Source organism: Mesoplodon mirus, assembly GCF_964341445.2.
Source record: "Mesoplodon mirus genome assembly, chromosome: 8".
NCBI classification, from domain to species: Eukaryota; Metazoa; Chordata; class Mammalia; order Artiodactyla; family Ziphiidae; genus Mesoplodon; species Mesoplodon mirus.
Window position 1 is genome coordinate 75697042 of NC_138984.1, and position 14589 is coordinate 75711630.

General features: G+C 41.9%; 1 protein-coding gene across 3 annotated transcripts in view; it reads right to left on the reverse strand.

Annotated features, from left to right (window-relative positions):
* The window catches only part of ITGB6 (integrin subunit beta 6), a 70606-nt gene that overhangs the window by 30891 nt on the left and 25126 nt on the right, over positions 1-14589 (reverse strand). For all 3 annotated transcript variants that reach the window (XM_082630763.1, XM_082630765.1, XM_082630764.1), the window contains one exon: positions 4180-4269. In XM_082630763.1, the coding sequence (XP_082486889.1) occupies positions 4180-4269 (90 nt within the window). The remainder of the gene's footprint in view (positions 1-4179; positions 4270-14589) is intronic.

Consider the following 14589-nt stretch of genomic DNA (forward strand, 5'->3'; position numbering starts at 1 on the left):
AATAGCTTACCCCTTGATTGAGTTTATACTCCTGTGTGGGAAGACAGAAAGGAAACCACACAATAAATAAGAAAATTATGTAGTACGAGGAAGGTGATAAATGCTATGGAAAAAAGTTAGGTGGGATAATGAAGATTAAGAGAGTGTGGGCAGGGGGTATAGGCTACAATTTTTAAAAGGTGATCAGGGTGGGATTCATTAAGAGGGTCACATTTCAAGAAAGTGAGAGGAAATTAGCCACGCAGATATATGTGAACAGAGTGTTTCAGGAAGAGGGTGCAGCCAATGCAAAGGCCCTAAGGCAGGACCATGTCTGGCTTGCTCTGGGAGCAGAAGGGCGAGGAGGGCAGGTTTGCTGCACTGGAGCAAAATTAGAGGAGAGTAGCGGGAGGTGAAGTCAGAGGTGATGGGGTGCAGGGGAGGAGACCTGATAGGGTCCTTGTAGGCTGTTATAAAGAATTCGGCTTTTACTCTACGTAAAATGAGAAAGCAATTAGGGTCACCAACAAAAGAGTAATAGGAGTTGACTTAACATGTTTAATGAAACTTCTGGCTGTTTTGTTGAAAACAGAATGTAGGAAACCAAAGGTGGAAACGGGAAATATCATTTAGGAGGCTTTTGCAATAATTCAGGTGAATGAGGATGGTGGCTCCAGGATAGTGGACGCAGCAATTGGATCAAACTCTAAATAAATTTGAGGGTAGAGCCAACAAGATTTCCTGATGGATTAAATGTACAGTGTGAAAGAAAGAGGGGGAGTCAAGGATCGTTTGAAGCTTTTTGGTCCTAGCAACATGAAGGATGGAATTACCATGAGTTGAGAAGGAGAAAACTATGGCAAAGTATGTTTGGGAGAGTCCAGGTTACTCTGCTGATTTGCCAACTTACATATCAACTGACTCCTAGATCTCTCCATTTGGATGTTTACTAGAGAAATATAGCATGGTTGCTGGGCAGCATCGAGGGCCAGCTTGAAGTCCGTGATCATGAATTTAAAGTGAGATCCGGTAGCATGATTGTATGTTTTTCCCATTCCCATTCAGCGGTGCAGAGTGGACAGTTGGATTTTACCAGGACCACTATTGGCCAACCACCTCAAAGGAGTGCAGGGGAGTTGAGAGTGTGTCTAAGGAGTGCCACAATGTTTGAATTTAAGCTGAGGGGCCAGGTGAGAGAGGACATCAAGGGGATGAGGAACTGTACACAGAGGACAGGGTCAATTAATTGGAGATCCTGATGGGTTGGAAGAAATTTTAGGGGAACTAGCAAGAGTGAGGTGAAAAGACTGGAAATGGTGAGCAGCGAATGGATTGCATGTAACTGAGACTATCAGCAATGATAAGGTTTAAGGTATGACAAGAGTGTGAAGGTATGAGGAGGTAATTAAGAGGGAAGGGAACAAGATCATTTCAGAAGCAGAGTTCAAGAAACTGAGAGTCCAGGGTATGGGAAGGATCATATATATGTATACGTATGGGCTGAAATCATTAAGAAATAAGACAGGAGTGGTGTTGGAGACAGTGGCACTGTGAACTCAATGAGAAATGAGGGATATGACCTGAAAGTTTGTAGATGACAGCAATTAGGAGTAGTGAGTGACATAATCTAATGTAGGAAATCTCAGCAATGATCTAATTGGGATAGCATATTGCAAATTTCACCAGGAATATTTTAATGTGAATTTCCCAAAGAAAGGACATAAATGTTTGTTTGTATATTTCATCTTTTCACTCATTCATTTATTGAGCATATACTATGAACCAGGCAAAACAAAACAAGTCACTTCCCTTCTGGAACTTAAGTGCCAACAGAGGACCTTACCCTTGGGAATATGGATATTTCAGCAGCTTTTATTATGTGGTTAGGGAAGGAAGGAATGTAGTGAATCATGGCCAGGTGAATACACATCTGGTAGTTAAGGCTTTTTAAATGTCAGTACAGCACTGTAAAATACTGAGCTGAGGTTTGTCATCACTAATCATAAACACAAATTGTTTGCCTCTGCCCCACTACAAGTCAGAAGCATTTTATGTTTTCTCTCAGTATAGTCTCTTTCCTTCTCTCTCTTTTTTATAGGTTGGAAAGAAATCTAGTCTATGGATCCCCATATTTTAAGGTCCTTTTAGGATACATTTAAAGAATAACACAACAGAAAAATAATTTGAACCAGTGCCGAGATCTGTTGCATACCTCACAGTGACTCATAGAGTTTCAATCATAACTCCAGAGCAAGATGGTCTGATATAAGAATTACAGACACTTCATATTTTTGAGACAGTAAAATAAAGACACAAGATTCACTTCAAATGTTTGATGTCTTGATTTCAACTACTCTGTAAATTATGTGAGTGATTGGGGATGTAAAGTGAGACATAAACTCTGACAGAGCAAGCAGGGGCACAGACAGGGCTGGTCAGACAGGAGGGGAAATATTTTTGACAATTCACTGTTTTCTACTTTGCTTAACTCCTTTGAAAATATGAGTGGCCAGCACTTTTGAGAGTCCTGAGTTAAAGAAAATTGAGTGTGTTCTAATTCAGTGAAGAATTGCCATGTGATTTTACTTGATTCTGCACATTAAAACTTTACTGCATAAGTGGGAGGAAGGTTTTTATAGTATTTTGTTGACAATCTTTCCTGTCTGGAAGAATTTCAAGCGTGAACTAGCATGGTGATTAAATTTTTATGTGAGCTAAGAAAACTGAAGTTTCTGAGCGTATGAATTTTAAAAAAACCTCTCATCCTATAACTTTAATGGACCATCTGTATTTTCTTCTTTGAGAAAATGTATTCGAGAAAAAATAACTTGCTTTTCCCTATTAAGGTGAGTTTCAAAATTGGTGGGGTGATGTCAAAAACACCGTTTTTTTTTTTTTCTCAAAATACGTGACTCTTCCTTCCCTTAAAATTCTCCCAAGACATCTGTGAGAGGAATCTGGACACACCTATTTTTAAAAAACTTTCCAGATGATTCTGAAATGTCAAGAAATACTGGTTCAGTATATGCTAAGTATTGGCATAGAGTGCATATGGGTCATTTATTTGTCATTTTAAAGGATCAAAATTAGAATTTTATTCATTTGCTATTATGTAACTCTGTTTAGAGCAAATATTAGAGATTTACTGCTTTATAAAAGTTTATTTTTTTCATACCTGTCCTAATTTAGAGCTTCATCTTTGTGTGTATGTGTGTGTGTTTGTGTTTCTGTGTAAGTAAAGGCAAAAAGGGGGGATGATAATGATATTTAGGAACCAAAATAAAAAAGAGTTGGCAACTGGTCATCCACTGTTGATTGAGTTATAAAACGGTGACATAGAGAGAAAACATAGCAACCCTGTAGGTATGGATCTTATTTTAAGGGAAGAATTCTGTCCTCAGGCACTAATTTACAAAGACAAGGCAAAAGAAAAAAAATGTATTTATGTACATATCTGACATAAAACCAGTGGAAAATTTCTTTGGTTCTCAAAAGCAGAAAATCTACAAAGTGGTTCCTGGTGTGCTTTGGTGTTTTTTCCCTTGAGTTATGATTGAGTCTCATTAAGCCTGTGGAGTTAGTTCTCATAGCTCCGTTACTCGTTGGCAATTTAAACTTAAATTTTTTCAGGCAGAGAAGAGGGAAGCTTAATTGTACGACTCATGAAGCCTTTTCAGTAGAATTAAAATTTTGCAAGTGACAGTGCTGTTGTTGGTTATTACTATAAAAACAACCCTTATGATCAGGTTTATGATTTTTCTACATTCTGCCCCACCTTCCGGAAAGAATATCTGCAAGTAAGGTGAACAAAATGTATATTTTGGATATAATTTTTTTTTTTTTTTTTTTTGCGTTACGCGGGCCTCTCACTGTTGTGGCCTCTCCCGTTGCGGAGCACAGGCTCCGGACGCTCAGGCTCAGCGGCCATGGCTCACGGGCCCAGCCGCTCCGCGGCATGTGGGATCTTCCCGGACCGGGGCACGAACCCGCGTCCCCTGCATCGGCAGGCGGACTCTCAACCACTGCGCCACCAGGGAAGCCCTGGATATAATTTTTTATATCCATTAATGCAGAGAGATTTTCTTTGGATAAGCACTGTCTCTACCAACAAAGGAGAGCGCATTTAACAGCCTAAAGCATATCTTAGTTTTTAAACACCAAAGAAATGCATAAAGAAAACCCAACAGTAAAATATCATACTTCATAAGCCGAGATGATCAGCTGGAGAATGTTTCCAGAGTCCTTCTGAAGTACCCCTACTGTAGCTCCAGGAATGAGTTTTGCATAATTCTGTAAACAAAAAAGAATAAGTCAATCTTTGCTCACTGTAATTGAGAAGCATTAAGTGTGGGTTCAACCTGCTGGTTGAGATCACCTCTCTTTAACTGGCCGGGAGAAACAGGCTCCAGATAATAAACGGGTGTTTCTCCTGAAACTGTAGCCCTGTCTGGTGCTGCTTCCTGTGCTCAAGTGGAAAAATGAAAAGGCCAGAGCTGCTGCTGGGGAAATCCAGCACCTGTGGTGGCCTTAGTCTAGGGCTGTGATTTACATCACAATGGGAGTCAAGTCTCAAATAGAAATAACACTTACATAACATCTTCCATTCGTGGAGTACTTTTGTCTAAAAAGTTCTGAGCATACTACCAGGAACTGTCTTTTCTTTCTTTGTAGCATTGCAGAAACTAAGGCTTGGGTCACGTGGGTCCCTCACTGCTCTCAGGTCACCCTGCAGGTCATTCAGTCCAGAGGTCTTAATTGTCAATCATTGTCAATCGCTTGGTGGAGCAAAGGAGTGAATAGTTTGGATGCTTGCTGTTAACTCCCCCTTTCCTAGCAGTAATGAGTACACTTTTAAGGATGTCAGCATGATACTGGGGTTGGTTGGGATCGCTCCCCACACAACATGACCCTGTGAATCAGCACCTACCTTTAAACTATCTGCATTCTCCACCTACGTTGCTTCCCCTGAGATGTCGTTCCTACCAGAGAACTCACAATATTAGCTCATCCCTTCAGGTACCAAACATGGCCAAGGACGGAAGCATTTCAAAGAAGGCAACTTTCTAGACAGCTGAAAATTACCCCTTCCTTAAGTTTTATGTTCTAAAACTTTCTTTTCAAACAGAAAGTTTTCGAAAATGTACAGGACACATTCTTGTCTTCATAAATAAAGACATTCAAGCATACCTTGACTTTTTTCTTGAAGAAATAGCCTACATATCAATATTAACTATAACTCTATAATCGTCAAAGGCTTCTATCCATAGAATTTGCAGATAGATCACATCCTTACCAAGTGGACCCCAACTGCTATGCTTTTGTTTCGTTTATTTGTTTTTAGTTTCTGTCTTCTCCTTGTTAAGCTGTAAGGTATCACTCGCCTACCAATTCACTCATTTATTCATTTACTGTTGCATTCACCAACAACAATTAAGGAGGCTTAATATGCTGTGCTACATCAAGAAGAAACAATCACTCATTTTGTCAGCTGTTCTCTTCTAAAGTTTCCATGTATTGTGAAATCCGATGACTGAATTTATTATAATTGTAGGTAAAAAAAAGAAAAATAAGCTTTGAGTGAAGAATTTAGGGCATCTCCTAAAGTTCAAGCATAATGATATCCTATCTTATTCCAAAGAAGATTTAAGTAGTTTAGAAAATGCACAAAACTAAATTAGAATGAATAATCATGACAGTAAGTAAATAAATCAGGATGAGGGGAACCCAATGGAGGAACAAATGAAGCCAGGGTGATGTGGGAACACCAACATGTTATGGGAGGTCCCGGGCACTTGCAAGAGGTGGGCACCCGGCTCAAGTCCAAACCTTGTACTCCTCATTTATGGAAAAATGGGCTTTGGTTTTAATTTGTGGGTTTTGCAATGTTCTACTTATTTCACCATTCATAATTGTGTTTAAGTTTGAAGTTGATGGAAAGCTGAACTGTTAAAAAAGTGTCAGTCCTCCGACTGCCTTGACACTGTGTTTTATTATTGAAGGGGCTGTGGATAATAATCCAGGTAACATCCCTCTCGTTACTTTGGGTCCCTCCATCACTGCCTATTGAGGTGGGTCCCCAAGTCAGATAGAACTTGTCAAATACGAGGAAGGCACCGATTCATCAACTCACCTTTTCAAATAAACACATGTCATAAGGGCCACGAAGCATGAGACCTGTGGTTAACAGCAAATACCTAAATGGGAACTTGAATTTCACTCAAGTGGAGCTGGAATGTGTATAAATTTGACTGGTTCCAGAAGAGAAGGCGGAGGGAAACTTTAGAGTTTGGCAAAGAAAGGTTTAGAGCCTTTTGAAAGAGAATTTCAAGGCCCTTAGCTTTGCATGAAACTGCCATCCTTGAAAAATGTCCCGGTATCCCCAAGGCCAAGACATAATGGGTATTTTCCAGACGCAATAGTTCAAGGGGCCTCCAGATTCTGGGTTAATTCTTGGTTAACAAAGCCAAATCCATCTACTTCCTAAAGCATAATTATAATCCTGCATGTGGTGTGACATTTGGCTTTTGGCTACTAGGACAAGTGGTTTAACACTAATCACATTTGCTGATTGTCACCAGAGTGAGGGTATAAAGGAGTTGGCATCTAGGAGCAGTACCCAGGGATGACACTGATCATTGTGGAGAGGAAGACTATTAATTCATTTCTGGATGCTGATTCCCCCCCAAAAGCATTGCAAATAACTAACTAAGAACATGGACAACTTGGCTTCTTGATCTAACACTGTAAAAAAAATTACACTTTAAATCTTGTAGTATTATGATTACTGTAAATATCATGTGTCAGATTCATTTCTGTCACTAAAGCCCTAAAGTGTTATTATAAATTGTCCTGATTAAACATGTTTAATGTTAGAAAAAGGATGATTTTGCATGCCTGGATGTGATAAATTATAGCAGTGTGACCGGAGAAGAGAACTCTTGGGTATTAGAAATGATGAACTCTGAAAACGCGACGTGGCATGAGCTGATTAGAAATGCAAACTGCTACGCTTGGACTTGAATTTCTTGGGCTTACGTTCCCTGTTATCTGTCCATGGATTATCTTAATTATGGATTTTCTCCCTTTCCTCCCCACCATGCCACCCAGGAGTTCCTGAGGTTGCTTTTCTCGCTCGTGTCTGCAAGGTTGGCTTTTTCTGCTCACCTTCGTTTCCTTAACTTCCTTCATCGAGCCCTATTTTTTCGTTCACATTGCCCCAACCTCAAAGAAGATTTTGTATTTGTCCAACAGTCTGCATTTGCTCCCTAGAAATCTCCTGTTTGTCAAGGCTAGAGGATCAGAAGTGGACAGGCCATGATTTAGCGGGCAGGCATCGAAGGCTTCAGAGGATAGTGCCTGGATTCACACCTGCACACTTCAGGTTCCTCTCAGAGAGCATCTCTAAGTTCAGGGCCTCTGGGCGTCTGGCTGCCAGAAATCAGGGGTGCACTCCTGCTGGGCTGAGGGCAGAGGAGCTGCAGCCCCACATACCTGCAGCCCCAGGTAGCCGTGGACCGGCTGTTGGTTTGTTGTCTCTTTAAAGAGCCTCAGGTTGAGGACCTTGGCAGCCTCTCAGTTGCTCTTGGTGCTATATTGCTGTTCTCCCCATGGAAGAGACAGATCCTGACGGGGCCTTCATTTCTGCTTTGACTGCACTTCCTGTTGGGAAGTGTGACACTCTCACCTTCAGGTTCAGAGTCTCGCTCTGTTCTGGGATACAGCTTATTATTGGCTGTATCCTTGCTGGGCATTGTGATTGGGTTTTTGCCTTGGATGGTGACTCGAACGTGCCCTCATGTCCTCCTCTGGTGACATTTCTCCTGTAGCATCATGGGTTCCTCACCACCTCAGACCTGTCAGCCACCATTTTACACAGACCACAATACTCATGTGCCTCGTCAGAGGTGGGGGATGTCAGAAGTTAACTGGCCGTATATCTGCTAGTAGCATTTTTTTTTTTTTTTCGGTACACGGGCCTCTCACTGTTGTGGCCTCTCCCGTTGTGGAGCACAGGCTCCGGACGCGCAGGCTCAGCGGCCATGGCTCACGGGCCCAGCCGCTCCGCGGCATGTGGGATCTTCCCGGACCGGGGCACGAACCCGTGTCCCCTGCATCGGCAGGCGGACTCTCAACTACTGCGCCACCAGGGAAGCCCTGCTAGTAGCATTTTAATAAAGAATTTGTAAAACCAAATATTTAGAGCAACCTGCTGCTTCTCTTTAGGCTTTGTGCTTGCTTAACTCTTTCTGTGGAGCCTCACTGATGTGGAGGGATTTTATGCTCAGCGCCGTTTATTTTCAACATTATATGATTAACCAACGCCACTGTTCTTGTTCTTTAACTATACTTACTAAATGTGTTTTTGCTAAAATATATTTATTAAAAGGTTGGCTTGTATAGATTAAGAACCTATGATCTTATGTAAGCTTCTCAAAAATATTTTCTCTAGTCTTTCACAGTATTTTTTTGGTCATCATCTTGTGATGACCCACTTTAGTTAGTGGCTCCTGTTTCTGCATTCTCTCTCGCTCTCAACTTTAGTAGCAGTATAACACACATACACAATGTACAAGGAATAAGTATACAGTTCAATGAATATTTAAAAAGTAAACAAGCAAGTGCAACCACCACCAAGATCAAGAAATAAAACACAATCAGCCCCTAGAATCCTCCCTTGTTCTGCTTACTAGTCATTACTGTTCCTGTAAAAGCCTACCCACTATTTTAACTTTTATCACTGTAGAAGTTGGGGGAGATATCTTCGTTGCCTTAGGGAAAACAAAAATGTCTTAAGTAGGACACCAAAGCATGACCTATAAAGGAAAAGACTGATAAATAAAATTAAGAATTTCTGCTCTTAAAAGATGCCTTTAAGAGACTGAGAAGAAGCCATTGAATGGGAGAAAATATCTGTAACACATGTATCTGGATCAGCACCAGAATGTTCTAACAACTCCTACACACCAGCAAGGAAAAGACATCTCTTGATAAAAAATGGATATGTCAGAGGCGAAAGAGTATGTGAAAAGTGTTCAACATCATTAATCATTAGAGAAATATACACTGAAACCACAGTGAGATGCCAGGGTGCACACACTACAATGGCTACAATTGAAAAAAACTGATGATGCCCTTACACACTTCCTGCTGGAGTCTAAATTGGTACAACCACTTTGGAAAACTAGTAGTAGCTACTGTAGCTGAACTTGACCTAGCAGTTCCACTCTTAGGTGTATCCGCACAACAGAAATGAACCCACAGTGTGTGGCTGTTCTGAGATGAGCAAACGTGCAGAGAGGCATTCATTCTTGTTGCCGTCAAGAAGATGCTTCTCAGTAATGAAGATGTCACCTAAATCGGAGAAAGTGCCAGTAATCCTGAAACAGTCTCAGATCTTTCAGGTGTTTGGCCATAAGAAGTAATCAGTTCCTACCAGGATGCCTTCTACCTGGGGGTGGACCCAAGGGAGGTGTATACTGAGCAAACTTCTTGGCATTCACAGCACAGCCTGCCTCTTTCTTAATCTCACTCCTTCCACAGGAGCTGGTCCCAGGACCCAGTCCTCTTGAGCTGCAGTTACGAATTCAGGGAACCTTGTAACAGGGTGGAGAGGTCCTCATAAGCTTCCTGACATCTACAAGCACCTCTTGCTTTTCGACACCCGCATCCTCAGAAACCCAAGGCTCCTGGAGCATCTGTTGTGTGGGGACTCTGGGGCAGCACCAGGGAAGTAGCAGAAAGGCTGAGGAGGGGATCACATTGCTCTTTGTCTCCTCCATTCTACGTCCACTCACTGGTCTGGTATGATGAGCCCATCCTGCAGATGGGGCTAAAGGCACCAGAGCTCGCCTGATCGGCTGAACTACCATGATCTGGGAGAGAATAACTGGCACTGACATTCCTACCTGACAGTGTCATCTCTTTCATTCTCCACTGAAGCTCTATTTACTGTACTTAGGTACCATTATTATCCATAATAATATCCATTATTATACCAAGATACTGAGGCCAAGAGAGTTTAGGTAACTTGCCTGAAGTCATCCAGCCTGGAAGTAGTAGAGCTAGACCCACCTGCCATGCTCTGTCCTGGACTTAGATCTCTTAACCAGGCCACTGACAGTAGGTGTCTGGAAATCGCTCTTCTTGTCTGGTGATATCATTGGTGAGTCAGAGAGAGGTTAATGAGTAAACCTAAGTTAACTGAATGTATTCGCTTCCTGGGGTTGCTGTAACTAAGTACCACAAACTGGGTGGCATCCAACAACAGAAATTAATTGTTTCACAGTTCTAGAGGCCAGAAGTCTGAGCGCAAGTTGCCTCAAGCTCCCTCTGAAAGCAGTAAGGGAGAGTCTCTCTCTGCCACTTGCTCACTTCTGGTGGTTGCTGGTAATCCATGGCTGTCCTTGGCTTGTAGATCGTCCTCCAGTCTCTGCCTCCATAGTCACATGGTGCCCCCTTCTGTGTCTCTGTCTCTGTGTCTCTTCTAAGAACACCAGTCATAATGGATTAAGGGTCTACCCCGCTCAGGTATAACCTCATCTTAACTAATTACATCTGCAAGGCCCTATTGCCAAACAAGGTCACGTCCTGAGGTTCTAGGTGTTAGGACTTTAACGTATCTTTGGGGTGGGGCGGGGTGGGGCACAGGCACAATTCAACCCATAAGATTCTGCTAGGGCTCTTTTGATTTCTTTAACCTTTAAAGATATATATTTTTTGATTTATTTATTCTACTTATTTTTGGCTGCGTTGGGTCTTTGTTGCTGCACGCAGGCTTTTCTCTAGTTGCGGTGAGCGGGGGCTACTCTTCGTTGCTGTGCGTAGATTTCTCATTGTGGTGGCTTCTCTTGTTACGGAGCACAGGCTCTAGGTGCACGGGCTTCAGCAGCTGTGGAGCGCAGGCTCAGTAGTTGTGGTGCATGGGCTTAGTTGCTCCGCGGCATGTGGGATCTTCCCGGACCAGGGCTTGAACCGGTGTCCCCTGCATTGGCAGGCAGATTCTTAACCACTGTGCCACCAGGGAAGTCCCTAACCTTTAAAGATTTTAAGGCTTCGTTTTACCTGGAAAAGTGAGTACCTTGCCTGGTCACAGGGCTAATAAAGTCTTGACTTTAAAGCAAGCGCTCACTTGGCTCTCCCTGCTCACTGTGCAAATGCCAACAGCCATGGGCGGGGAGTCTCATTGGGAAGTTAAGGTAATAATGCCTGGTATTTATATATATAGGGGTTTAGAGATTATAGAACACTTTCCTACTCAAAGCAAAAAGAAAGGAAGAAAAAGCGTTGTGTCCGTAATCACTTTCACATTGAAAGGCTACATCTTGAAAGAAATGTAAGAAGTCGTGAAACCATAGAGGCAAAAACATTTTTTTCCTGGGGCACTGTACTGTACTTTTTATCTGGTCAAAGTAAAACAGCTCTTTGCAGGTGAAAGCCCGCTTTTGTCAGGAAGTGTGCTTCTTCCAGAGCTGGGGGCCGGCTGGATTGGCTGAAATAAGTCCTTCTGAAGGTAATCAGTAGGCTTTCTTCCCGTGAGGTCTTTCATTCTTGTGAGGTTTTATCCTCCTGTTCATTATCGGTAAACGCAGGGCTCCCGGTATTATGCAAAAGTTTACCCCCAGGCTCGACTGTGTTACTAGGACTCCCAAGATTCCAAAAAGAATATGTAATTGTTTCTGGCACTAGGTAGCATGAATGTCTGTCTCTGGGTTGCCTGATATCGGCTTTGCCTTCAGGCTTTTAATTGTCCGCATTCCACAGTCAGACCGGCAGCGATGGGGGTGTGCTAATTAGATCAGGTGCTTGATCTTGAAGTCTGTACCAGCCATGACTAGGTAGTCGGCTTCGGAACTTTTGAGCACTCCCTGTCTTTCTCCCAGTCTGCCCTGGAATGTAATTATCTTGTCAGCCGAGAAGCTGCAGCGCACAGCTGAACGAGTGCTCGGCAGCAGTCGCAGTGCGATAAGGGAAGACAAATGGCCCACCGTGCGTGACTGTTCTGAGACAAACAAATGCACAGAGAGGCATTGGAGAATGGAGGCTGAGAGAACAAAGGGCCTACACTGAGTATTTGTTCCTGAAGACACTTCAGATCTTCTCCGGATGCACAGGCTCAGCGGCCATGGCTCACGGGCCCAGCCGCTCCGCGGCATGTGGGATCTTCCTGGACCGGGGCATGAACCCGTGTCCCCTGCATCGGCAGGCGGACTCTCAACCACTGCGCCACCAGGGAAGCCCGCCCCACCCCCCTCCACCTGTCCAGTTTAAAATCAGATGTTTTTAAAACTATTGAATTGTATGAGTTTTTTATATATTTCGGTTATTAACCATTTATTGGGTTGCAAATATTTTCTCCTATTCTTTGGTTGCCTTTTCATTTTGTTGATGGTTTCCCTTGCTGTGCAGAGGTTTTTTAGTTTGATGTAGTCCCACTTACTCATTTTAACTTTTGTTGCCTTTGCCTTTGGAGTCAGATCCAAACAATTACTGCCAAGACTGATGTCAAGAGGAGCTCACCATCTATGTTTTCTTCTAGGAGTTTTATAGTCTTAGGTTTTACATTTAAGTCTTTAATCCATTTTGAGTTAATTTTTGTGTATTGTGGAAAATAGTGGTCTAGTTTCATTCTTTCACATGTGGATGTCCAGTTTTCCCAGCACCGTTTATTGAAGAGATGGTCCTTTTCCCATTGTATATTCTTGCCTCCTTCATTATAGATTGATTGACCACACATGAGTGGGTTTATTTCTATCATATGATCCAGCAATTCCACTTCTGGGTATTTATCCAGAGGAAATGAAAACATTAATTTGAAAAGATACATGCACTCCATGTTCATTGCAGCATTATTACAATAGCCAAGATATGGAAGCATCCTAAGGACCCATCAATGGCTGAATGGATAAAGAAGATATTGTATACATATACAATGGAATATTACTCAGTGATGAAAACGAAAGGAATCTTGCCATTTGCTACAAGAATGGACCTTGAGGTCATTATGCTAAGTTAAATAAGTCAGACAGAGAAAGACAAATACCATATGATTTCACTTACACATGGAATCTAAAAACAAACAAACTAATCAAATCAGAACAAAATAAACAAAAAAGCCAAGTTCATAGATTCAGGGAACAGATTGGTGGTTGCCAGGGGTGGGGAGGTGAGGGTGGGGGCAGGAAGTGGGAGGAATATGAGTGAAGGAATCCAAAGGTATAAACTTTCAGTTATAAAATAAGTCATGGGATGTAATGTACATCATGGTAACTATAGTTAAAATACTGTATTGCATATTTGAAAGTTGCTAAGATAGTAAATCTTAAAAGTTCCCATCACAAGAAAAAGATTTTGTAACAGTATGATGACAGGCAGTAACTAGACTTATTATGGTGATCACTTTGGGCTGTGTATACAAATATTGAGTTGTTATGTTGTACAGCCAAAATGAACATAATGTTATATGTCAATTATACCTCAATAAAAAAAAAAGAAAAGAAAAAAATGCAAAATCTCAGGCCTCAGCCCAGACCTCCTAAATCAGAGTCTATATTTTAACAGACTCCTTGGGTGATTGGAGACACCAAGGGAGATTTTTAAAAATACTGATGCCTGGGCCTCAGCCGCCGAGATACTGATTTAATTGGATCAGGGTGTGACCTGGGCCTTGGGTTTTTTAGAAAGCTTCTTAGATGATTCTAATGAGAGCCAAAGTTTAAGAATGTCTGGTACAGAATGACCTGTCCACACCATTCTTGTTGTCAAGAGGATGCTTCCAGGAATAGCTCTGGCAATTTGGAAAATAAAGTTGTTATGTTTTTGAAACTATATACCTGTAATCCATATGGGGTCCTCAGTTTGTCATACACCTGTGACATCTATTTTCTACTCAACAACAAAAGTGGTGTTTTCGAATGCCTTCTACCCATGGAATAACACTATGCTTGCCTCCCTTGGCCTTCAAGACTGGGGGGTCTTGTTTTAGCCTACCTTGCCCACTCCATCCCCTTCTACCCCAGCTCACATCAGGCTGACAAACCTCTTTTCAGTTTGTCAAACACACTGAGCACTGAGTACTTTGCTACCTCAGGGCCTTTGCACACTACTTCTCCTCTTGACCGCTCTTAACCTTCAGGTTGCTGCTTTATTCATCACTTTTTAAAAAGGGTCTTCCCTGAAGATCCTATGGAAGTAAGGTCTCACACTCTCCTCTTCCATTTTTCCCCATTGCTGTACACTACTTTCCATTTTCTTAGTAATTCTTTCAAAGCTTTTAGTATGTGGCCCAAATATTGCATGAACATACTAAAACATAAAAAATTATTTGTTGTTTAGAAATTCAAATTTAATTGGACATCCTGTATTTTTATGTGCTAAATCTGGCAACCTTATAGAAGAAGTATGCCAACCCCTGAATTAGTGAATAAAATGTGCCCAAATTGTTCAAGCTCAATAAAATTTTCTGTTTCAAAAATTTTCTGATTACTTTTTGAAGATTCAAGACTGTAAGGGCAACAAGATACTGAACTATGTTGTAACTAACAGTGGCCCCATTGTAGCATAGTTTGAGCTCTTTCAGATAATGAGCCGTAAAGTTAAAACATATAATACTCT